The sequence below is a fragment of the Crocuta crocuta genome, unplaced genomic scaffold, assembly GCF_008692635.1.
Source record: "Crocuta crocuta isolate KB4526 unplaced genomic scaffold, BGI_CrCroc_1.0 scaffold110, whole genome shotgun sequence".
Lineage (NCBI taxonomy): Eukaryota > Metazoa > Chordata > Mammalia > Carnivora > Hyaenidae > Crocuta > Crocuta crocuta.
This window is the reverse complement of record NW_027527386.1, coordinates 770,944-797,534: the sequence shown is the minus strand read 5'-3', so window position 1 is coordinate 797,534 and position 26,591 is coordinate 770,944. Positions and strand designations below refer to the sequence as shown.

Here is a 26,591-nt window from a genome sequence, read left to right as displayed (position 1 = left end):
CGCGAGGGGGCAGCTGGGAGGAGAGAGGTGAGCATCCCCTCCTCAGTGGACCGAAGAGAGGCTAACATTTCCCTCCGGGCTTTCTGCCTACAGTCGGCTCCCGAGAGAAAGTTTTGCCTGCTTAGAGAAGCCACTCGAACCACACGCTGCTCTCCCGAGGACCACGTAGGGCACAGTTTAGAGGGAATAGGCCCGACCCAGGGTCTGCAATACGGGAAGCCACAGCACCAGAAAAGCTGGTAGCGGTGGAGGGAATGGGGTGTAAGGGAGACAGCATCTTGCTTGCTTCGTCCCCTTAACTAAAGGCTTCAGGGCCAATGACATCAAGGAGGAATCATTCACAGGGTGTGGCCAACGCATCCTGGGTTCCCTGGGACTTTCCCACCATTTAAACTGAAAACCCCTAGTTCCTCAAAAAGTGAAACAGAGTTCTCATATGACCCAGCAATCTTACTAGGTAAATGCCCAAAGGGATCGGAAACATTCGTCCACACCAAAACTGGTCCAGGCATGTCCGTGGCAGCATGACTCCCAGGAACCGAAACATGGTAAGCCCCAGCCGGCCGTCAATGGATGAATGGATGAACAAAATGGGGTGTAGTTACACAGTGGACTAGTATGCAGCCAGAAAAAGCGAAGGATGGCACGCGGCACATAGATGAACACGCGGCACTCGACGCTCAGTGAGAGAAACCAGACACAAGAGGCCACACAATGCGGGATTCCATGCCTGCGACATGTCCACAGCCAGGCGACAGGAGGTGGACCAGCGGCTGTCGGGGACTCGGGGAGGGGGAATCGAGGGCCTGTTTAACAGGTTCAGGGGCTGGGGGTTTTCTTTTGGGGTAGTGAAAAATGTTCTGGAATTAAGCGGTGGGGATACGCACACAACACTTCAAATATGCTGAAACCACCAAATTACACACACCTTAATATGATGACATTTATGTTATATGAATTATATCTGGGTAATAATTTTTTAAGTGTTTTTAAAAATTTTTTAATGTTTATTTATTATTGAGACAGGTAGAGACAGAGCATGAGCAAGGGAGGGGCAGAGAGAGAGGGAAACACAGAATCTGAAGCAGGCTCCAGGCTCTGAGCTGTCAGCACAGAGCCTGATGCGGGGCTCGATCTCACGGATCACAAGATCATAACCTGAGCTGAAGCTGGACGCTTAACCGACTGAGCCATGCAGGCGCCCCTAAATGTTTTCTGTTTTGTTTTTTTTTTAACCCTGAAAGGTCCAGGTCCCACGGCACACGCCAGCTGCTGTCACTCAGGCATTTGGCTGCAAACAGACTGATACTGACAGTGAACCCCCGCTCTCCTTTGCTGAGCCTGGGTCTTAGTGACCTTGGAGAAAGTTCACAGAGCCAATAAACCCCAGGGCCGGGATGTGAGCAACCTGGCACAAGTACCCAGGTACCCCACCTCGACCCAGAACATCTCTCTGTTCTTCTGCAGCGTGCTCGCTTATGGAAAGAACATTCCAGAAGAGAGTGAACCCAACCAGAGAACACACACACTAGGAGAAAGGCCGAGCTCTTCATAGATCTTTACGTACAGCTGAGAGCTGTCTGTAGGTCTGTGTGTCTTAATTGAGCTCAAACATTACTATACCAATCAGATATTTTTTTTGGGGGGGGAGGTTTAAAAAAAAAAACCCTGAAAGCAGAATAAAATGAAAAGATAGCTTTGGCTAAAAGATAAAGTAAAAATTAATTTGAAAAAAGTTTAGCCATATGTTTACAAGAAAAAAATTAACCAATAAAACCACAGGACCACTAAAAATGAATTTTGAGTCCAAGAATGGCATGAAACACATCCCTCTGGGAGCTTTCCAAATGTCCTTGAAAGGATTTCCCCTCAGTGGTTGTTAAAAGTTTTCTTTTTCCTCCCAGATGGGCTTCTTCCTAATTGACTGTTTTTATTTAACTAATGATTGTTAATTAACCAGCACTATTAGAACTTTAAAGACCATTTGTGCATGGGTGGGGGGAGGTTTCAGGAGCCACTTTTCTTTGGCACGGACGTGAGCATCTGATCTTTTCAAGAGTGGCACAAAAAGGCAATTTCCATAATGATGCGGCTTCTGAATGGTGGATTTTGTGTGGAAAGCACCTGTGTGCCACCAAGATCTTTCTTTTTCTCATGGCTTCCTGGCCACTGGCCGCCCCATTTCTCCGCGATACTGAATCATTTCCATAGCAAACTGCTGTGACCCCGGACAGCCTTCGAAAGGGCTGGCTGAATACACGTCAAACACATTGTTTTTCCCCTTAAATCCCATTTTTTCAGCCAATTGTCTTAACCACTTCTAGGCAACCAGGAAGCAGGGGGACAGAATGGCTGTGCCAACGTTCCAGATTGCCTGAGAATGACAGGGAAAAGGAGAGGAGCGGGGAAAAGAGAGGCATGGAGGACGTTCTAGGGGCGCCTGGGGGGCTCAGTCAGTTAAGCGTCCGACTTCAGCTCAGGTCATGATCTCGTGATCCGTGGGTTCGAGCCCCGCGTAGGGTTCTGTGCTGACAGCTCAGAGCCCCGAGGCTGTTTCGGATTCTGTGTCTTCCTGTCTCTCTGCCCCTCCCTGGCTTGTACGCTGTCTCTCCCTCTCAAAAATAAATAAACATTAAAAAAGAAAGAAAGAAAGAAAAGGGGCAAGAGAATCAATTCAATGACAAAAGGTGTCAAATATTCTTATTTTATTTTGTTGATTTATTTTTAATGTTTATTTATTATTTTTGAGAGGCAGAGAGAGAACCAAGTGCGAGTGAGGAAAGGGCAGAGAAAGAGAGGCAGAATCCAAAGCAGCTCCAGGCTCCAAGCTGTCAGCACAGAGCCCGACGCGGGGCTAGAACCCAGAACCGTGAGATCATGACCTGAGCTGAAGTCAGACGCTTAACTGACTGAGCCACCCAGGTGCCCCCAAAATTCTTCTTAAAAAATTTATCTATTTATTTTGAGAGAGAGAGAGAGAGCACATGCTGGGACGCCCAGAGAGAGAGACGGAGACAGAGAGTCCCAAGCAGTCTCCGTGCTGCCAGTGCAGAGCCGGACCAGGGCTCGAACTCACAAACCATGAGATCACGACCTGAGTCAAAATCAAGAGTCAGTTAAGAGATGCTTAACTGACTGAGCTGCACCCAGGGGTCCCCTAACAGTCACTTTTCATGTGAAGGGAAGTCTGCCCCCCGGGGGTGAGGCTGAGAATCACTGAGCTCTTCCCCCCTCCCGCACCCCCGGCCACCAGGAGTTTAACAGGCCCATCCCAGGGACTTTGAACATAGACGCGGGGCACTGAACACAGACAGAACCAAGCTCCCTAAGTGGCTGCCGTTAGGGCGGATTCTGGATTCATCCTATGTGTTCGGTTTATGTAGCAGGAGAAAGAAACGGCTGTGTCGAATCGTATCCAGATGTGTTTACCTTACCTTGTCGTGAGGAGGGGCCACGAAGATATTAATATATGTAAAGATACAGACAAAAATAGGCAACTCGTGAAAAATTCCAAATTGTAAAAGGAGTCCCTTAGTTGTCCCTTAGGCCAGTGCTTCGCGATCTTTTTAGCCACAAGGCACAGGTAGGAAAACATAATATTTGGGGGCGCCTGCGTGGCTCAGTCGGTTAAGCGTCTGACTTTGATTCTCACTTCTAGCACCAGCCCGCTCTTGCTTATCCTTGACTTCCTAGTGAGGGAATTACGTAGAATGTACTCTCTTGTGTCCGACTTTGTGTAAAATTATATCTGTGAGATTCACCCCATTATTGAGTCATCATTTATTCACCCTAAAAAATACTGGTGAGTCTTACTGCATTATATGAATACACCAGGATTTAGCTATCTATTCTCCTGTTGATGGACATTTGGTTGGGTCCCAATTTCCTCCAAACTCTTTATTTATTTATTTATTTTGAGAGAGAGAGCAAGCAAGCAGGGGAGGGGCAGAAAGAGAGGAGAGAAAGAGAATCCCAGGCAGGTCCCACACTCTGTTGGCACAGAGCCTGATGTAGGGCTCCAACTTATAAACCGTGAGATCATGACCTGAACCAAATCAAGAGCTACACACCCATCCAACTGAGTCCCCCAGGCGCCCTGTCCTCCGATTCTTGATAGGCACAACTGTCAAGAAACTTTGTATGCAAAAACAGTTGATACGAAATGACAAATGGGGCGCCTGGGTGGCTCAGCCGCTTAAGCGGCCAACTCATGGTTCAGGTCATGATCCCAGGGTTGTGGGATCGAGCCCCACGTCAGGCTCCATGCTGAACGTGGAGCCTGCTTGGGATTCTCTCTCTTCCTCCCTCTCTCTCTGCTCCCCCCTCCCCTGCTGTCTCTCAAAATAAATAAATAAACATTAAAAAAAAATAAATGACAAACAGCTTTTTAAGTCATGCCACAGGTAAAATTATAGGTGACAGGTGACAGGAATTCTTTTACCAGCCATTCACAAATTATGAAAAGTGACATTATGTGGGGACTAGGGCCTTTGCCGGGAGCTATCTCTAGGGAGCCTCCTCTGGCCCCTTGTGTGTCTTTCCTATAAGAACACTGGTCATTGAGGGGCGCATAGGGGGCTCAGTTTAGCGTTCGACGTCGGCTCAGGTCATGATCTCACAGTTCATGGGTTCGAGCCCCGCGTCGGGTTCTGTGCTGACAGCTAGCTCAAAGCCTGGAGCCTGCTTCGGATTCTGTGTCACCCTCTCTCTCTGACCCTCCCCTGCTCACGCTGTCTCATTCTCTCACTCAAAAACAAAACGTTACCAAAAAAATTAAAAAAAAAAAAAGAACAGTAGTCATTGAATTTAGGACTCCCCCAAATCCAGCATGACCTCATCCCATAGAAGATCATCCAGACTGGAAGAGTGGAGCTGAGGGGAGAGTGGGCTCAGAGTCCCAGATTTCCGGGACGGAAAAGAGCGAACTGATGTATTGTCCGCTGTCGGGGGTTGGCAGACTTTTTCTCTCAGGGCCAGACAAAAACATTTTTGGCTTGGGGGGGGGGGGGGGGCTCCAGTCTCTGTCTCAAGTACGAATCTCTGTTGTTACAGCACAAAAGTAGCCAGAGATAAGAACTACACGAATGCACATGACTATGTGCCAATAAAACTTTCTAAGAACAGGCTGAAGGCCAGACCTGGCCCAACGGGAGTAGTCCGCCAAGCTTTGTCCTCTGTGCTTAATCAGACAGCAAAACAAAAAGACAAGACAAAACAAAACAAAACTACTAGTAGGCCTAAGGCAAACATAATGGGAAAACATAGTAAAAGCACATAGGAAATCGTCAGAGAGCAAGGCCATAAGAAGAAATCAAAAAAGATAATGTTGGAAAGTAAGGTTAATACCAGAGGAAAGAGTCAGTGTTGAAAATGGTTAGTTACTAGGGGAAGGGATGTGAGTAGCAGAGACGGCACAAGGCGCTGTGTTACTTTGGTATAAACCTTCCTCATCTTTTTGATACTCGAACAACAGTAAAACAATGCATATGCATTTACCTTAATAAAAAATTAAAACTTAAGCACAGCGGGGGGTCCGGTCAGGACGGTGGGAGACCTCAGACCTGAGGCTTTATGCTCCCCTGGGAGAGAGATGTGGCAGCTCCCACCAGGGGGAGCTGTGAGAAAACACAATGATTTTTCTCTGGGAAAGTAAAACCGAAAACCACCAAGGCTGATCTACAGCGGGGAAGGCCAGGCCGCCACCCAGTGGGCCAAATCCGGCCCTCTACCGGTGGGTGTTGTTTTGGTTTGGTTTTTGTTCTTTTATCCTATTATTATTTTTTATTGAGATATAACGGACCTATGACATTAGTTTCAGATGTACAACCCAATTCTATTTGGATATATTGCAAAGTGAGCGCAAATCTTGTCACCATCACTGCAGGCACTTAGAATTTTTTTCTTGGGACGAGAACTTTTAAGATCTATTCTCTTAGCAACTTTTTAAAAATGTCTATTTGTTTATTTTGATAGAGACACAGAGAGAGAGAACGCGTATTTGGGGGCAGGGGCAGAGATGGAGGGAGACACAGAATTGGAAGCAGGCTCCAGGCTCTGAGCTGTTAGCTGAGAGCCCAACGTGGGGCTTGAACCCACGAACCGTGAGATCATGACCTGAGCCGAAGTCGTCGTATAATCAACTGAGCCCCTCAGGCGCCCCCAAAGCAGGTTTTAATATGGGGGTTTGGGGCACCTGGCTGGTTCAGTTGGTAGAGCATGCCACTCTTGATCTCAGGGTTATGAGTCAAGCCCCACGTTGAGCATTGGGATTACTTAAAAATAAAACCTTAAAAAAACTGGAGCTTACTTTTTTCTCACCAGACAGGAAACTGATGTGTAAATGGATGCTGGCTTTGATTCAGCTACTCAGTGTTGCCATCAAGGGCACAGGATTTGAATGTCCTAAGCTGCTGACTTCTTGTGCCCCTTACTGTTGCTTCCTGATTGCAAAATGGCTGCCATGACTCTACAGAGTACATCCCGTTCCAGAAGAAGAGGGGGGAACCTCAGTGATCTTTCCTTTCCTGCCTGTCCTTTAAAGCAGATGCGTTTGCAGAGGCTGACTTGCCCTTGTGTTGATTGGTCAAGATGCCCACGCAGCCGCTTGTCACTGTAGAGCAGTCTGGGAAGCAGGGTTTTGCTTTCCCACCATCTCTGGTTCAAAGGAAACCGGAGAAGGGGCTGGAAACGGTTGTATCATCTACTACAACCATCACAGTAAGAGATGTTAAAAGTCCCCTTTGGTAGCCCAGACAACCAGTCACAGACATAAACCGGGTTTAAATAGGATGCAGGTCTGGGGTGAAGGGAGAAAATTTAAGGGGAAGCCAAAACAAAAACAAAAACAAAGCAACACACACAAAAAACAGTCACCAAGACGAATAACACTTCAATGCAGTATGTTAAAAACATCAACACGAGTGCCCAAAATCCACGATGAGCAAACTGCCAACATTTTAAATAAAGACAGGATTCGCCAGGGCCAGGGCTGGAGGGCTGTGCGCTGTGCGCGTGCAGGGTCAGGTCCTCACTAATTGTCTGCAGGACGCACTGTAGGAAGAATTCCCATGTCAGCAGGACACAGTGAAGCTCAGAGAAGTGAGTCTAGAACTGGCAGTCTCTACCACCCGGCCTCGGATAAGCTGTGTGCCCCGGGGCAAATTACCTAGCCTCTCTGTTTTCCCATCGGTAGAGTTAGGGACAGTTCTACCGAGTGCAGCTGCCAGGCAGTATTAAGCACTACTCAGGTCTGGGGACCACAACTCAAAGACCCCCTGAGAGTGCGGATGTTCTGTGAAGAGCTGGGACAGAGCTGAGTTAAGGGGCCCTTCTGCCACTTGCTTCCTGTGTGACCTCAGCCAAGTAGCGTGGCCTCTCTGACTTTTCATTGCTCTGATGGAGTGCATTCTGAGTATTAAATAATGCCACGGGGTCAGAAGAGCCTATTTATTTAAAGAATTTTTAATTGAGGGGGCACCTGGGTGGCTCAGTTGGTTAAGCATCCAACTTTGGCTCAGATCATGATCTCACGGTTTGTGGGTCTGAGCCCCATATCGGTTCGAGCCTGCTTCGGATCCTGTGTCTCCCTCTCTCTCTCTGCCCCTCCCCCACTTGTGCGCTCACTCTCTTGCTCTCTCTCTCTCTCAAAAATAAACATTTTAAAAAATTTTTAATTGAGGAAAAATTCACATTAGATGAACCATTAACTAGTTTATTTTTTAAATTTATTTTTAAAAATTTTAAATGTTTATTTTTTAGGGAGAGGGAGACAGAGTACAAGTAGGGGAGGGGCAGAGAGAGAGGGAGACACAGAATCGGAACCAGGCTCCAGGCTCTGAGCTGTCAGCACAGAGCCCGATGTGGGGCTCGAACCCACCAACCGTGAGATCATGACCTGAGCTGAAGTCAGACGCTCAACCGACTGAGCCCCCCAGGCGCCCCCCGTTAACCAGTTTAAAGTGGGCCTCCCAGTGGCATTCGGTACGTTCACAATGTTACGCAGCCATCAGCTCTAGTTCCAGACATTCCCATCACCCCAGGGGGAGACTCTATGCCTATTAGCAGTCATTCCACATCTCTCCTGTCCCCAGCCCCTTGCAACCTCTAGTCTACTTTCTGGCCCTGCGAATTTGCCTATTCATGAATGCCATCTCCCGTCCATTAAAGGCATGACCTCAAAGTGGCCTCCATCACTTCTGTCCACCTACCATGGGTCAGGATTTAGCCAGACGACCACATGCAGCAACAAGGGACTTGGGAATCAGAGTCTTTAGGTGACGGATCTAGAAAAGATGCAGCCAAGTGGATACTGGTGGGCAGTGGCTCTCCCAGCCACAGCTGCCTCTGTACTCTGTGAACACTGGTCAGCTGCGGAGCCGAACCACCCAGAAGGCTCCAGAGACAATGGAACGCTGCCTGTCCCTTCCTCTTGGCAGGACAGAAATATTTGGTTGATAAATATTAATGTACTGAGCACCTGCTGTGTGTGCCCCGCCAGGGATGCAGCAATGAGCAAACCAGACAGAGAGAAGGGGAGGCTGTCTGAAGATCTATAACGTAGGGCAGCATAATAGAAAGTGGTGAAATCCTTTCTGTCTCCACTCGGAGAACCTCTCCTGACCTCCCCATGTCAGGTTCCTCATCAAACCCACTTGACACACTGTGGGTCTCTCTGCATTATTGTTAAGTCCAATTTGTTTGCATGATTCCAGGTTTTCCGACTGTCTTCCTGAACAGGTTTCATCTGGTTTTGCGCCTCTTTGTGTCCCCAGATTCTAACACGATGTACAAAGTAAATGTTGTGGCTATGTATCAATTCCACAAATTCCACTGCAGAAATGAGGTAGCTGCACACATGCACGCGTGAACCAATGAGTGAAAAGAGAATAGCAATCCTCCTGTCCCAGAAGCAGTTTTCTCCAGGGGTGGGGGTGGGGGGCAGGGACAGCCAGTGATGTCACAAGAGGTGGCTGGGATGGAAGATTCCGGAAGGTTGAATGAGGTAGCAGGCTCTTGGAGAGGAATACTGACCACCTTCCTGCTTCTCGTCACCACAACCATCCTGGCTGGACCCAGACAGTGACGAGAGCTGGGAAGGGGCTGCACATGCCTGGATTTCCAGAAGGGGCAACTTATCATCTTTGTGGAAGAGGAAAACACTTTGAGTGCCCAGACATTTCAGCAACCAAAGACATGTGATGGCCAGGACTCATGACAAGTGGCAGGTGACAGTGATATGGGAGAGGGGCATGTGGGGGTCCTTTGGGATTCAGTATCTGGTTGTCATTCAGCAGCGTATTTCATTAGGACTTAGTCTTACCACAGGCACACATTTTGATCTTGAGCTAGACCCTCAGTATCTTTTTCTGTGTTGCATTTTCTCATTGCTGCTGGTGTACAAAAAAAGCTATTGATCTTTGAATACTGATAACTTTATAGAAATTTTTATTTCTAATAGGTTTTCAGCTATTTTTTTATTTTATTGGATAGTCTGGTAGTCATGCATTATCAGGTGCAAAATGACAATGTTGTCTGTTCCTAATCTGTATTCCCTTCATTTATTTTTCTTATCTTATAGCATTGGCTAAGAACCTCCAGATCAATGCAGAATAGCAGCAGTGACAACTGACATCTTTGTTTTATTCCTTACTTCTTAGAAATTCTTGCAGTGCTTTCATTGCTATTATTAAGTATAATATTTATTGCATGTTTCTGCTATATGTTCTTTATCAAGTTAAGGAAATGTCTTCCATTTCTTATTTGCTAAAGATTTTCATAAAAAATAGATTTCATCAAATTCTATCTTGAGGAGACCATGTTTTTCCACCCTTTGTCCCTTAAATGCAGCAACTCATGTTGAGAGATGTTTAATGTTGAATAATTTTTGCAGTTACAATAAACCCTGTGTGGCCTTTTAAAATTGTGAAACATCTTGCATATAAATAACATGAAAAACATACCTGAAAACTTAATGAATAGCACTAAATGTCTGTATACCGACTTCACTTTACGGAATAAAATGTTACGAGTAACTTGAAAGTCCTCTGTGTGTTCTACCTTTTGCTATGTTCCTCCCTCTCCTGAAAGCAGTAACCACTATCCTGAATTGCCTACAGAACTTTCCCTCAGTTTTACCACCTAAGCAAGTACTAGTTAATGTTGCCTGTTTGTGAACTTTATATAAATAGAATCATACTGTAACCTGCTTCTTTATCAGCATCATGGCTGGAAAATGCATCCAAGTTTGTGCGTTTGTTCCTGCATTTTTCTTCACTGCATAGTGTAACGTAATCGATATGTTCATTCTCCTGTTGATGGACATTTGGATTTTTCCAGTGTGGGGTTCTTATGGACACTGCTGCTGTGAACACTCTTGTTCATGTCTCCTGGGGCAGATGTGCAAGAGTTTCTCTTGGGTACATATACCCAGGAATGAAAATACCAAATCAGGGATATGTACATGTTCATTTTTAATGGTTAACACCAGGACTTTGCCAAGTGGGCATGCCATCTTTAGCTCCCACCGGCAGTGGAGGAGAGCTCCCATTCTCCTTCCTCTCCAGCATTTGGATGCATTTTCGTATCTACTAGGAATGAAAGGATACCTTATTGTGGCTTTAATGTTCATTTCTCTAACTACCTTGTCCTGCGTTTATAGCCCATTCGTGTTTTCTGTTCTGTGAACTGCTTGTTCATGTTTTCGCCCATCTCCTATTGGAATATTTACCTATACTTTTTTTTTAAATCCAAAAGAGCTCTTTTCATGTTATGGATATGAATTCTTTCTTGGGGTATGAGCCAAGCAAATATCTTATCCCAGTCAGTGATTTGTCTTGACTTCCTGTTTTCTGATGTTTTAATAAATAGACATTCTTCACCGGCTCAAAATTCTTTTAACACGTAGCTGGATTTGACCTTAGCTTGATTGAAGAATCCTACCCATCTCAATGTACCAGCTACTCAGGAGTGAATGAGTGCTCCCACAATGAAAAAGAAAAAACTGTGCTGTGACACAGGCAAACTAGCCTTGCTGTGTTCTAGGTTCATTTGTAAAATGGGAATAACAGTAAATAATAGTACCTACCCTCCAGGATTATTGTGAAGATTAAATGAGTTAATGTGTAAACCTTCGCAACAGTACTTGGTGCATAGGAAAGACCCATCTGTTACTTTCTGTGATTACAGTTGCTGTTTTGTATTAAACAGAGTCTTGCTGTTTTGTATTAAACAGAGTCTTAACTGGACTGCTGGTTATACCAGGACCCTCTCAGCCCAGAAGCACGAGGAAATGACTGTGGGTATGGCTCCCATATTACTTCTGTGTATAGAAAACACTCTAATTGTGCTTGCCATCTGCACCTTGCAACTGCCTTGTCTCATCCAGGGTTTCTCAATGTTGGCACTGTTGACCTTTGGGGTCAGATAGCTGTGAGGGGCTATCCTGGGCATGGCAGGGCACTGAGCAGCATCTTTGGCCCCTGCCCACTGGACGCCAGTAGCACCCCTACTTGTGACTACCAAGATGTCTTCAGGTACTGCCAACTTTCCCCAGGGGCCCAGAATGGCCCCTGGTTGAGAACCACAGGTCTACTAAATCAGTATATTTAGATACATACTCATTTGCCTAATGTTGAGCAGACCCCTTTCGTGTGTCAGGCACTGTGTTATGTGTGAGGGATATAATGATCCACAAGACAGCCACACACACACACACACACACACACACACACACACCCCTAGTTACAAAGCTAGATTATGCAATACAGGGAAAGAAAGGGTGGAATAAGAGGGTGTAGGGTCTAGCCCAGCCTGATATAACAGAGGATGTTCCCCTGAAGAAAAGACTCATAAGCAGAGGCTGAGTCTGGGGAGAGACTGGTAGATGAAGATTAGGGAGAACATGTTTTGAGCATAAGGGACAGAATGTGCAGGCATGTGGGGACCTACTTGCAAGACTGAGGTGATGGAGTCGGCCAGTGGGCCAGATGTGGGGGAAGGAGAGGGATAAGGGAGGGAAAATGGGCAGGGGGAAAGGGAGGGAGGGAGGGAGGGAGGGTAGAGAGCAGAAGGAGACAGAAGCAAGGAAGGGAGAAGGGAAACAGAGAAGGGAGGAAAGAGAGGGGGGAGAGACGAAGGAGGCAAGGGAGGGAGGGAAGGTGGTTAGGCAATGGGTAGAGGGATGAATGGATGAGTGGATGGAAAGAAGGAAGGGAAGATGGATGGATGGATGGATGGATGGATGGATGGATGGATGGATGGAAGGAACAGAATGATGGAATGAACAGAACGAGGGAAAGAGCAATGGAGGCAAAGGGGTAGGAAGTCAAGTGTGGATCAAGGGTGACCCCAAGGTTCTGGGCCAGACCCTCACTCCAGGAGGGCCTTGGACCTCCTGGTTTCTTCTTTTGTGGCACACTTTATGATTGTCTTTACATGGATGTTCACAGCTTCATCCAGATCGTGTTTGGCTATTTGCTTTGTCCCACTGACTGATGTACTCTGTGTGTGAATGCCACAGAGACTCACTTAAGCTCATGTTATAATGTGCCTTTTTAGCTACCTGTTTTCATGGAATACAAAGCCAGTGTCTGCTAGTGTAGAACTGTGTGCAGGCTGCGGGGCTACATTTGCCAGACCACGTATCATCAGGTTCTTGTCTGTCGTGTCCCTGGACCTTGTAGAATGTTAACTGCAGATCTAGAGGGTAGAACAGCTTGATTCTTGCATCAAGTATAATGTCTGTCATGAACAAGATAATACAATTTTCTTTCATGGAAACCGCCAGCACATCATTTTCAATCAATGCCAGCCAGCAATTTTGGCCTCCAAGGGGACAGTTGATGAAGTCTGCAGACGTCTTTGATGGCACCAACATGGCACATTGGATTTGTGACTTTAATTACATGCTTAGGGGATTCTGATTAAGGAAACGTGTGCGGCCAATGTTCAAACGTTTGGGAAACTTTGATTTGTTAAATTCCAAAGTTCATTAAATAACATTTAATATTTTCATATCTTCTAAATATTTTTGCAACTGTATTAGCCTGCTTTGGCTGCCCTAAGAGAATATGGCAGAATGGGTGGCTTGGCATTACCTTTTGGATCAGGGCCCCACTCTTAAGACTTCATCTAACCTGAATTACCTCCCTGAAGGTTCCATCTCCAAACACCATCACACTGGAGGGTTAGGATTTCAACATATGAATTTTGGGGAACATAATTTAGTTCAGGAAAATAATAATTAATTTCTGTTAAGTAAATGTTTAAAAGAATGTTAGTTAATAGATTTAAGGATGAACATACTGAAAATCACTCAAGGTTAAAGGACGGTGGTTGACTGCATCATACACAAAAGGCTTCGAACGACAGTCCAGTTAATGAACGTGCACGGTCCTCCGAGGATGTGACCGTGTGACCTCAAGTCTGACCACTGACCAGTATCTTCCAAGGGGGTGGCATCAGTCTTACAACGTATGAGAGTGTCTGTGTTTCCACATCCTTGCTACTATACTTTTCAACCCCTTTTGATCTCAATCTGACAGGTGAGAATCCCATCTTAATATTTTCTATTGCATTTCTCTTGGGACCCAAAATGTCATTGTAAAATTTGTTCTCAGGGAACTTTCTATTTATGCCCTTTGCCTATCTTCCCATTGGGGCTTGGATTTTTTTCTTACTGGTCCATTGGAGCTCTTCACATTTAAAGGAAATCAGGCCTTTATCCATTAGACACGTTATCCCTACTTTCTCTGTTGTTGATCTTTTGACTATTTATGGCATTCTTCTGCCACGTGGGAAGTGAAAAACTTCTTATGTAGCAAGGTTTACCATTTCTCCTTTACATCCTTTAGGCTTTCATGTTGTACTACCTGGCAACCCACCAGAACAGAACTCTCCGGTAAGCTTCTTTCCCGTGGGCAGGTTCACAATGTTTTCTGACCCACACACCGCATATAGACTCGGTCCCAATATTCTAAGCATTTAAGAGACTCTTCTGGAAACTCACAGATTGGATGCCCTCTGGGCTTACCACTGCTCTAGGAGCTGGCACACAGATGGCTCTCCTCCCCATCTAGGCCCAGGACAGGCATGACTAATCTATCCCCAGGACTCTACGCAGACATGACCGGTGAATGACGTTGGCCTCGGACCTGCAGCCCTTTGCCAGTCCTGCTAAGTCCCCGCTCTGTGCCCTACAGGCTGTGAAGAATGGTTTTTCTGGACCTAGAAGGGCTAAACTCTCAATGGCTCACGAAGAGGAGACTAAGGACCCTGGACTGGACAGGAATAAAACAAAAGGTATGCCGTGCGAGAGTGCTCATGGGAAAGAAAGGTTCACCGACTCAGCCAAGCCTTTTGAGAAAGGGGCCTGGGGCCTGGAGGGTTAGGACACAGATGACGCCTGCCTGGGCCCCTAGCCTTGGCTGAGGTGCCTGAAACGGGGGGTGGGGGCTGGGTTACTGCTACCTACACCTGCTACCTATAGCCTGCTGGCTGCAGGACCGCTGCAGTCGGGCAGAGCCCCGCCAGCCCTGCGACGACGCTGCATGAGTGGCCGGCTTTTGTGTCATTTGTGCCACAGAGCATTGATAGTAACACCTCTGTTAGGACAGCGAGCCATGGGGGCGCAGTACCCGGGAACCACATGTACACAGTGCAGCTGTAATGACACATATGTATGTAAAAGTATATAATTACATATTTATGTATGTATTTATATATAATATGTATAATCATATATATAGTACAGATATAATTACATATATTTAAATATATACAATTATATATTTATTTATATGTATAATANAAATATATATTTATATTATTTATATAAATAAAAGGCATTAAGTAATTATATATATGACATACTTATATATAATTGTATATAGTGCAGACATAATAATATACATAGTGCAGATACAATACACCTGTATAGAATTGTGTATATATATATATACATATATAGTATAATAGCACAGACGCAATTGTGTCTATATCGTGCAGATGTAGTAATATTATAGTATAGATGTAATAATATAGTACAGGTATAATTATAGAGAGCAGATACAATACAGTGCAGATGTAATTGTGTATATATACGTATACATGATGCAGATGTAAGAATATTTATATGGTGCAGACATATATAGAATACCGTACAGATACACTGTGATCATGGAATGTATATCAACATTCGTGTGTCTCTATATAGTAACTACACAAAGTGGAGGTATGTGGTAATGACTTATCACTCTGTAGTAGCCGCCTCACTGCTGGAACGAGGCTCAGGGAGCATCATGAGATAAAGCGCCTTCGTTATCTTTCACAGCTGCTCTCTCCCAAGTGCACAGAATGTTGGCATGAATGACAGCTTTGACAGTCATTCTCAAATGATAATAATCTTCAAACTTCCGTTCTGGTCACCGCGTCACATTCCCGAGGGCTGCCGCACCACAGTACCCCAGACCGGGTGGCTGGAAACAGAAACTCATTCTGTCGTGGTCCTAGAGGCTGGAAGTCTGAGATCAAGTCGTCGGCTGGGTTGGCTCTTGCTGGAGGCCGTGATGGAGAGTCTGTCCCAGGCTCTCGGGGCTTCTGGTGGCTGCTGGCAATCCCGGGCATCCCTTACTGCAATCTCCGCCTCTGTCGTTACATGGCCTTCTCTGTATGTCTCTGTCGCCTCCTCTTCTTACAAGGATACCAGCCACTGGATTAGCGACAACCCTTCATCCAGGATGACTTCATCTTGGGATCCTCAAGTGATTCTACCTGCCAGGCCCTATTTCCAAATCAGGTCATATTCTGAGATTCTGTACATGAATCTGGAGGGAACACCATTCAACCCAACAGTCATTAAAATATCCCCAGCCAGTATCCAGGTGACACCTCTCCACAATTCTGTCCTATTTAAAGCTTCCCCCTTACCTGGATGCCTGGGGCACTGGGGGGGGTGGGGAGGCCTGACGAGCTGTTCTCTCACGTTCTTGGCGACGGTCCCCTGTGCCCACTGTAAGCGGCCATGCCTCCTACTGCTACTTCTCCTTGCGGGTGGGTGGTGGGGGGGGGGGGTCTCTGTGAACCAGCCTGCCCTTGATGTAGGCTGTCATGGGTTGAACTGTGTCCCCGTTATGGTCTGAATATTTGTGTCCCTCTATAGAAAACTCGTATGTTGAAACTTGACCCCAATATGATTGCATTAGGAGGTGAGGCCTTTGAGAGAGAATCAGGTCATGAGGGTGAAGCCCACACTAACCCCATCAGTGCCCTAACAAGAGGGGCGCCAGAGAGCTCCCTTACCCCTCCTGCCCAGTAAGCACACAGTGAGAAGACGCTATGAACCAGAAAGCAGGTTCTACCAGGCACTGAGTCTGCAAGCGCCTTGATCTTTGACTTCCTGCCTTCCAGAACCATGAAAAATAAATGCCTGTTGTTTATACGATACCCAGTGTATCATATTTTGCTACAGCAGTCAAATGAACTAAGATACACCCCAAAATTCTTGTGTTGCAATCCTAACACGCAACAGCATAGAATGTGACTTGTTTGGAAACAGGGTCATTGCAGATGTAATCAGTTAACATGAGGTCAAGGTCATCTGCGTGGCTCCTAACCCAGTATGACCAGTGTCTGTATGAAAACAGATGAGTTGGGCACAGACATGCACAGGCAGAACGCTGAGGGCAGAGACTGGGGTGATGCCCATGTAAGCCAAGAACTCCCGAGACTGCCAGCGAGTGGCCAGAAACTAGGAGAGAGGCACGGAACGGGTTCTCCATCACTGCCTCGGAAGGAGCCAACTGCGCCCACACGCTGGTCTCGTATTTATCTCCAGAACAGAGAGAACAAATGTCTGTTGTTCCAGCCGCTCAGTCTGGGGCACTTCGTCACGGTGGCCCCACTGACTGATACGCAGCTCATGCTCTTTTCTCGGCGTCCGCCTCTGAGCACGTATCTCCAGGCTCCTTCTGCTGGCTTCCAGCCCAAAGCCTTCAGGAGGCCGTCCCCGGGGCCCAATGTCCGTCCGGGGAAAGACCGTGTCCCGCAGCAGGTGGACGTGCAGTCCCCTGTCCACGCTGCCACCCTCGGCTACCACCCCTCCAGTAGATGAGTTTCAGTGGAATAAAGTCGAGTCATACACCCAGTTCTCCGAGAGTGTTTCTAGAATCTTCTCTCCCCCGGCTAGGGGGTGATGAACAACACATTGCACACCAACCCTCTCCAGAGAAAACCTTCTTCTCTTCTTTCTAGTGCTCAACCACTTCATCCCCTTGGGGGTGCAGGACAAAGGGAAACAAACTGGTGTGGGGTCAGCCCCTTTGGTAGCTGCACACAAGCGTTGGTGTCAGGGTGGTCTGGGGAAGGCTGCTGTGACATCCGACCCCCAAACGCCAACACATGCTTAACACAACACATACTTGTTTCTGGCCAGCGTGATGGGTCTGGCACTATGGCCCCTCCCTGACGTGAGTTTCCAGCATTTTTTGGTGGCAGGAGCATGGGGTCTGGTGAGCCACCACTGGCTCCTACACCTTCCTCCTGGGGTAACACACAACGGCCACTTCTCACGCTCCCCTGACCAAAGCCTACATAGTCTACTGCACGTAAATTTTACCTTAAAAAAAATCCACAAATAACATGGTACTCTAGTTAACGATTCACATGTTAAAAAGGTTTGAGGGTGAAATGAACGGACGGCTGCAGCTTGCTCTGAAATGCATCAGAAATAAGACAGAGTGATGGGTGGATACAGAGCGGTGGCCGGACAGAGATGTGGGACAAAGCAAATATGGTAAATGCTGGCGGTTGTGGAGCCCACGTGGTGAGTAAGAGGGTGTTGGCTCTACAGTCCTGTCACCTTTCGTGTACGCCTGACATTTTTCATAATCAAGTGTTGAGAGGGGGAAGGAAACATAAGAAAGCGAGCATGAACGGACTGGCATTGGCCATGTGACTTCACCTGAGGACTGGGGTTAATTCAACGCTCAGTACTTCAGGTCTGAAAAGGATACTCATCCCTGAAATTATTAAACTAATAAAATCATCTGCCACCCAACCTTGGTGACTGTTTGCAGCTACCCCCGGGCTGTGGACCATTCGTCAGGATGGAGAAGTCCTTCTGAGGCTATCGAAGCACGGGGCAGGCCATGAGACTCCAATGACCATCCCTGAATTTTTTCGGGAGTCAGTCAGCCGATTTGGGGCTTACCCAGCCCTCGCAACAAAGAACAGTGAACAGTGGGAAACTCTGAATTTCAACCAGTACTACGAGGCCTGTCGGAAGGCTGCGAGAGCCTTGATCAAGGTAAATTCACTGATTCATTCATTCATTCATTCATTCATTTATTCATCATTCAGTCAGTCATTCATTCTACATATACATACACATGGTACAGAATGCATGTGGCATCACAAGATAGGAAGGTTAACGAGGGAGAATTTTCCCTTTAATCCCTGACTCATCCCTTATGGACACAGCCACCGTTGCTGCTTTCTATAAATCCTTCCGGGGAATAAATTATATGTGTATATCATAAAATTTCTCTACCTGCAAATTTTTACATACACAGGTGCCTACTGTGGCCATGATTCTGAATCTTGTTGTTTTTTTTTTTTAATCTCTATGTATTAGCTACTGCTGCGTAACAAATTACCCCCAAATTGAGTTTCGGAGTCTCTCATAGTTGTAGTCAAGCTGTCATCTAAAGGCTAGACCTGGGGCTGGAAGGGCCACTTGAAGGTCACTCACATGGCTGGCCATTGGCAGGAGGCCTCGGTTCCTTGCTCCCTGGCCTTCTCCACGGGGTTGCTTGGGTGTCCTCTGATTATGGGAACCAGCTTCCTCCAGAGTGAGTGATCTGAAAAAGCGTGAGCAAGATGGGAACCATGATATCTTCCATAACCTGATCTCAGTAGTGACACACAATCCCTTCTTCCACACCCTACTGGTCACACAGACCAGCGCTGATACAATGTGGGAGGGGATTATACAAGAACACGAACCCCAGGAGGGGACCATCTTGGACGATGGCTGCCACACTCTCAGATCCTTCTATGTTGATTCACTACCCACCCCCCCAAAATAAACCCATACTCTTTCAACAAAGTATGCAAATATGTATGAAACGATATTGGCATAACCAGTCCCCTACTGGTGGGTGTTCACGGTGTCTCCATGCTTTGCCACCACATATAGAGGCACAGAAAAGCTTCTTTATACTATCCTTCTAGCGATAGTACCTCTGTGTGCCCACTCGGAGGGTGTGAGACAATCTGCTTACCTGTTATTCTTGCCAACACCACATTATAAAAAAATGTTCACATTGGCTACTTTGATAGGCATGTTAGGCAGAATTCTACACCCCCCCCCAAGATTCCCAACCCCTCGTATGTACAGACAGACTCCTCCCCTTGAGTATGGACAGAGCTTGTGACTATGATGAGATTTTCCTCTTGCGCTGGCAAAGGTGAAAAGATTTTACAAATGGAATTAGGTTCCCTGATCCGTTGGATTTGAGTTCATCAGAAAGATAAATGTTCTGGGTGGGTCTGACCTAATCAGGAAAACCATCAAAAGAAAGATCTTCCGCTGGCTTTGAGGAAGCAAAGTGCCGTGTTGTAGACAGGGCCATGTGGCAGGGTATGGCAGACCTCTGGGAGAGCAGTCCCCAGCTGCCAGCTAGTGAGAAAACAGGATCTCAGTCATTTAACCCCAAGGAGATGAGTATTGCAAACAATGTACAAGTGTGGAAGATGAATTCTCAAGCTTCCGAGGAGACACCGCAGTCTCCCCCACCCCCGATGCCTTAGTCAAGGAGATCCTTGGCAGAGGACCCACTTAAGCTGCGCCCAGATTCCTGAGCTATGGATGCTGAGATAATAAATATGTGTTGTTTGAAGTTGCTAAGTTTGTGGAGATGTGTGCCCCAACAGATAATGAATTCGATAGGTATCTCCTTCGTAAAAGGGAACGCCTGGCAATTTTGATTTATAGGAACTGCTATCACATCTGAACCCATATCTGGGTTCCCCTCGCCCCTCCTCCAATACCCATGTGCTCTCACTGAGCAACTATGAGAGGCCACCACTGAGAACCATCTGCTAGCACTGAGCTTATACTGGCTGCCTCACGGCAGTGCTGTGTCAGCTCCCCTCTCCTGAAAGATGAGCCTCTTTAGCTGTGCCCTTAGATCTGGGGTTCAAAGATCCCTTCTCTCCTAATCCTCAGGGATCTGATAAGAAATAAATCAGTTATCTACACGTTAATAGAGACTCTCTACCTACCGAGAAGAGCCTGTTTGTTATTAAGCAGAAAGACTTGGCATCGTGGTTTTTTTAATTTAATATTTTAATGTTTTTTATTTATTTCTGAAAGAGAGAGACCGCATGAGCAGGGGAGGGTCAGAGACAGAGGGAGACACAGAATCTGAAGCAGGCTCCAGGCTCTGAGCTGTCAGCATAGAACCCGATGTGGGGCTCGAACCCACGAACCGTGAGATCATGACCTGAGCCGAAGTCAGACGCTCAACCGACTGAGCCACCCAGGTGCCCTGGTGTCATGTTCTGAAGCATTAGCAGGCAAACGCTTTTCAAATGCTTACAATTTCCCCCAGAACAGTGGGTCATTGCCAGTCTTGGGCTTATATGACTAAAAGAACCCACAATAGGCGGCTCAGTCATGCGTCGGCTCCGGTCATGATCTCGCGGTTCATGGGTTCGAGCCCCACATTGAGCTCTGTGCTGACAGCTCAGAGCCTGGATCCTGCTTTGAATTCTGTGTCTCCTTCTCCCTCTGCCCCTCCTCTGCTTGCACTCTGTCTCTCCCTCTCTCTCAGAAATAAAGATTAAAAATAAGTAAGTAAATAGCCAAAACATGGAAAGAACCTAAGCATCCATCAACTGACGAATGGACCAAGAAGATGTGGTATATTATACAATGGAATACTACATGGCAGTGAGAAAGAATGAAATCTGGCCATGTGTAGCAACATGGATGGACCTTGAGGGTGTTATGCTGAGCGAAATAAGTCAGGCAGAGGACAGGTACCATATGTTTGCACATATAGGTGGGTTAGGAGGAAGTTAACAGAGGACCATGGGGGAGAAGAAGGGGAAAAATAGTTGAGGAAAGGGAGAGAGGCAAACCATGAGAGACTCTTGAATACTGAGAACAAACTGAGGACTGATGGGGGTGGGGAGACAGAAAGGGGGGTGATGGGCATGAAGGAGGGCACTTGTGGGGATGAGCACTGGGTGTTATATGGAAACCAACTTGACAATAAACTATTTAAGAAAAAAAAATAAGTAAGTAAATAAAACGAAGTTAGCTTTCCAAAAACTCCATGGAGTCCCACTGGGAAAAGCCAGTGCTGAGCCTAAAATCTGGGGTGTGACAGACCTGGGCCCCCCTCAAGGAGGGAGAGGTTTCCTAGCTCATCCTCAAGCCCACTCAGATCAAGGTTACGCTTTTAAAAGTGCAACTTATCACCACCACAGGCTATCATTCTGAGTACTTTTGTCATTACAAATAAAAATAAATTCACACCCATTAAGACGGCTATTTTAAAAAAAAGAACAAAGTAACAGGTGTCAGTGAGGATGTGGAGAATGCAGCATCCTCGCGCAGGGCTGGTGGGAACATACAACGGAGCAGCCCTTACAGACGACAGTGGGGTGGTTCCTCAAAAAATTAAACCTGGACTTACATTCGACCGAACAATTCCCAAAAGAATTCAAGCAAGAGCTCAAGTAGATACCTGAACACAATGCTCACAACAGCCAAAACGTGGAGGCAATCAAGTGTCCGCTGGCGGATGAATGGATAAGATACAATGGGGTCCATCTATAAATTATTGTTCAGTCTAAAAATGGAAGGACATTCTGCCACCTGCAACTTCATGTGGACGGACCTGGAGGACACTGTGCGCAGTGACAGAAGCCGGACACAGAGGACACGTCCTGTGTGACCCCACTCACAGGGGGTCCCCGAGGTGTCCCATTCACAGAGACAGAGAGTAGATGGTGGGAGTCGAGGGTGGGGCAGGGGGCGGGGAGTCTGTTTCATGGGGACAGAGTCTCAGTCTGGGGAGATGGAAAGTTCTGGAGACGGATGGGGGGGGGTGGCTGCACGACAGCGTGGGTGTGCTTGATGCCCTGAGCTGAGCACTAACACTTGGTTAGGATGTACATTCGTGCTATATATGACTTACCATAATAAAAAATAAATTCTACACAAACAAGAATAAATAAACGGGGCCTTATAGAGAGGGAGGCAAACCAGCCTCTCAAGAGTCACAAAAAGCTCACACCCCAGATTCTAGGCTCAGCCCTGGCTTCCCCACTGTGGCCACGTGGGCTGTGGAGTCTGCTCTCGCACATCCCAGGGAGCAGGTCCCACTTGGAAACAAAAGGTCTTTGTGTTTTGTGTCTGTTTGTCTGTTTTTTGCCTTCCCAGCTGGGCCTGCAGCGTTTCCACGGAGTTGGCATCCTGGGGTTTAACTCTGTCGAGTGGTTTATTGCTTCTCTTGGAGCCATCTTAGCAGGGTAAGACACATCACCAATGGGCGTGGTTGACTCTGAATGAGGGCTCGCTCTGACCGAGAGGTGACTGGGGATTTCAGGTGCAACCCCAGGTTAGCAGGCAAGACAGACACACCAACCAACGTGACAAAGGACTAGCATCTTGGGTACATAAGGTGCTTCTATAACTGAGTAATNTGTCAGCACAGAGCCTGACGCGGGGCTCAAACCCACGAACCGTGAGATCATGACCTGAGCCAAAGTTGGACGCTTAACCGACTGAGCCACCCAGGCGCCCCCGGGAAACGCACATTTTAAAAAACAGGATGGTGAAGGAGGACACTTGTGGGGATGAGCACTGGGTGTTATATGGAAACCAACTTGACAATAAACTATTTGTAAAAAAAAAAAAAACCCAAAACCCAAAAAACCAGGATGGTCAAAAACAAGAACAAAAGGCAGTAAAATAGAGTGAACGGATGGGTGAGTAGGGGTCCGAATCTCACCTCTAGCATCTCTTGGAACCACCCTGAACAAGTGACCTCACCGCCCTGAGTCTCCATTTCTTCATCCATAAAACGAGGCACCACGACGGCTCCGTGATCTGCCATCACAATGAGGTTATAGGAGCTGCTGTTTTCATTACCCTCATTTTTGTTATTCTCATCATGGTTAACTCAAGGGAGCTAGGCTGGTGCCAAGGCTGCAGACTCAGAACTTGCCTATAGACCCTTCCCTCCCCCCACCNGTGCCAAGGCTGCAGACTCAGAACTTGCCTATAGACCCTTCCCCCCCCCCCCCTTCCAGAACATTCTCACTTTAAGGCCGGGGGGGGGGGGCGGTGTGTGCACACACACGCACGCACACACCCACAGACACATGTGTTCTTTCCTCAGGGGTCTCTGTGTTGGGATTTATTCCACCAACTCTGCGGATGCTTGTCAGTACGTCATCACTCACGCCAAAGTGAACATCCTGCTGGTTGAGAATGACCTACAGTTACAGAAAATCCTTTCGGTAAAACCGTGACCCAAGCGCTGTCTGCCACTCGCCCAAGGGGACCTTGGGGCTCTGACTACATGTCCTGTTGCTCCCAGGTGGATGCAAATGACAGGTGGGGTGGCGGGGCTGCCCCCTCGAGGGTCCACGAAGGCTACTTTGGTGTAACCAGGGGGAGCAGGGTAAAGCCAAGGGAACCTACTTTCTGATTCATACTTTTATTTCCTACTAAGCTTCTGTTTTCAAACTATGTTTATGTACATCCGATGCTTATTTTCTTTTAGAAGTGTAATTATTTTGAGGCTTATACCCCTTATATTTTTTACAACCGTCATCATTTCTGAAACGCTTGTCTTTCTCTTCAATTTCTTTCCAAAGTCCTACCACTTCCTGTTTCACCTCTTTCTGGTGTGGCTCTCTCTTCCCTCAGTGCTTGTATGTTTGCTTTGTGTTCTTCCTTCCCAGCTGCATCTAATTTGTTTCCATTTTTATGTTGGAATGCTGGGTGGCAATTTCCCTTTGCTTTGTGGTGACTTTTCTTTGTATTCAAAATCTGGCTCCTCTCCCACTCCCTTTTTTCCCCCTTGTAGTATCTTCATATGGATGTTGTAGAAAGTTTCTCAGTTACTAGTGTTTGAATGAGCTGCACTTCCCTGACCCACCTTTTGGCAGGAGGATCCTATGGGAAGGGAGTCTTCAGCAGGGTGAGCCTAGGTGACCAGATGCACCACTCGGCCCAAGGGCTCCCTGGCTGCCTGCATCAACCCCGTATTTCTGGACTACACACTTCTCTACTTTTTAATGTCTCTGAGTTGAGAGATGGGTCTTACTGTCGGTGGCACCCTCCATATATCACCACCCATCACGTTTACCCACATTTTAACATCTCTGAAATTAGGGCAGACTTTCCAGACTCATGAAATCCAGCTGGACTTGGTCAAACAGACCACCCTGCAGCCAAGCCTCCTGGATGCCTAATTCCTCACCTGCTTCAGGGAGAACAGACTTCTCCGTCTAGCCTTGAGCTTTCTGAAAATGCTTGCTTTACTCTAAAAAAAAGTTTTTAATGTTTATTTATTTTTGAGAGAGAGACAGGAGCATGAGCAGGGGAGGGGCAGAGAGAGAGGGAGAGACAGAATCGGAAGCAGCTCCAGGCTCTGAGCTGTCGGCACAAGAGCCCAACACGGGGCTCGAACTCATGGACCGTGAGATCATGACCTGAACAGAAGCAGGACGTTTAGTCGACTGAGCCACCCAGTCAACCCTGAAATTACTTTCTTAAGTGATGCATCTGTGGTCTCTGATACTCATGTCATTCCCTGTTTTCTGTTCACAGCAGAAGAAACATTGGGGTGGCTGAAGAGTAGGGCTTACAATTTGGGTTTTTCCACCATTAGAAAATACCGCATGCCCTTCATATGCAAGATCCAAGGCCAGGCTTCTGACACGCTCCTCCTGAACTGGATGTTCAGTTCCACTTGGAAATCTTTGATTCCGGGCGATACGTGTGGCTTACAGCCCTCCAGCTCTGCGGTGCTTCCCTCCTTCCTTTAGAATGAACTCCAAATTCCTCGCCACCACCACCGCCTCCAAGACGTGGCCAGCCTGGCCCTCCCCTCCTTTCCTGCCTCCACCCTCAACCCTCTCCCTCCACCCCTGCAGCAGCCATCCCAGACTTTACATACTCCTCAAACATCCCAGCCGCTGCCTGCACCACGCTTTCCAGATGTCTGTTCCCTTGCTCTCTGGACACCTCCTGTGTGACGGCCATCGGCGCTTCTGTCCTCTTTTCTCTCAATCCACGCGGGGGACTTGGCCATGATTGTAATTACCACACTGGGCGTTGGAAGTGACTTCTGTCATGTCACAGGGACACACCCCTTCCTCTGCATCAATAGGGCACAAGGACCCTGCAGGCCTGGTCTCCTGAACCCGAGTCCTAGGTGTTGGTAGAAAGTCCTCAGGTTTTCCAGGTCCCAGGCACCTTCACAGAGGATTTTTCTTGCCCAAGTCCAGCTAGAAGGTTAGCTGGATCCTGGCCGCACGGCGCAAGGGGCAGGCTCACCAACCAACAGCCACAGCTCTGTGTGTCCAGAGCCCGGGAGGCTGTGGGCCTTTAAGCACCAGGCGCCGCTGATACGACCCCAGGGGACTCAGCAGCCGGAGACCAGCATGGTCACAGCAGTGCTGGGACTCAGTGCGGACAGAGCTGTGGGGCAGGATAAAGAGGGGATGCTGGGGCCGCCAGGGGACACTGCCTGGGACGGGCACCCACCCTTCGTCTCCCTGGGGCCATGAAGCCCACATGAAACTCTCTTTCAGATTCCGCGGGCCAGGAGGGAGACGCTCAAAGCAATCATCCAGTACAAGCTGCCCATGGAGGAGAGCAGTGACGACCTGTACTCTGTGAGTGGGGTGGGGGGGGCTCACAAGGGAGGGGGAGGGCCCATAGGGGGCTTTCTCCTTTCCTTCCTGGCACAGGGTTCAGGCGACAGGAAGATCTGTTCTGGTTATTCACTGCTGTGAAACAAATCTCCCCCCAAACTGATGGCTTAACATAACAACCTCCATTTTATTATCCATTTTTCTTTCAAGGCATTTACGGTCATTGAAAAAAATACTGCCTCGTTGAAAATTGGGTGTGTGAAAACTCATAGCATTGAGTTTAAATATTTACCTTATATCCAAGTCAAAATCTGTTATAATTTTACTTCCGGCTTTAATAGGTGCCGGGTCACCAAACTTAACACCGTTAAAAAACCACCGTTATTAACCACCGCTTACTATGCGTACTGGCTGAGCATCGGTGCTACGGCTAGGAACAGAAGTCTGTCTTTACTGAAATTTTTGATATTTCATTCATCATGGATTTAAAAACATTTTTTAACGTTTATTTCTGAAAGAGAGAGAATGTGAAGAGGGGAGGGGCAGAGAGAGAGAGAAAGAGAACATGATGGTGAGAGAAGCAGAGAGGAGGTCAGAAGATCTGAAGCGGGTTCCCTACCATATGGGGCTCGAACTTAAAAACTGTGAGATCACGACCTGAGCCACCCAGGGCACCCCCCCCCCCCCCCCCC

The 26,591-nt window shown here is 47.3% G+C and overlaps 1 protein-coding gene across 5 annotated transcripts in view; it reads left to right on the top strand.

Annotated features, from left to right (window-relative positions):
* Nucleotides 1-9,013: 9,013 nt before the first annotated feature.
* LOC144242746 (long-chain-fatty-acid--CoA ligase ACSBG2-like) overlaps nucleotides 9,014-26,591 on the top strand; it is a 35,276-nt gene continuing 17,698 nt past the window's right edge. For 2 of the 5 annotated variants that reach the window (XM_077777983.1, XM_077777782.1), the window contains exons 1-8: nucleotides 9,014-9,224; nucleotides 11,231-11,297; nucleotides 13,851-13,897; nucleotides 14,199-14,298; nucleotides 18,072-18,301; nucleotides 22,451-22,539; nucleotides 23,412-23,532; nucleotides 25,837-25,920. In XM_077777983.1, the coding sequence (XP_077634109.1) occupies nucleotides 9,198-9,224; nucleotides 11,231-11,297; nucleotides 13,851-13,897; nucleotides 14,199-14,298; nucleotides 18,072-18,301; nucleotides 22,451-22,539; nucleotides 23,412-23,532; nucleotides 25,837-25,920 (765 nt within the window). In that variant the 5' untranslated portion in view covers nucleotides 9,014-9,197. Of the gene's footprint in view, nucleotides 9,225-11,230; nucleotides 11,298-13,850; nucleotides 13,898-14,198; nucleotides 14,299-18,071; nucleotides 18,302-22,450; nucleotides 22,540-23,411; nucleotides 23,533-25,836; nucleotides 25,921-26,591 lie in introns of those variants that run through there. The other 3 variants (XM_077778047.1, XM_077777851.1, XM_077777918.1) reach the window with 3 other exon arrangements.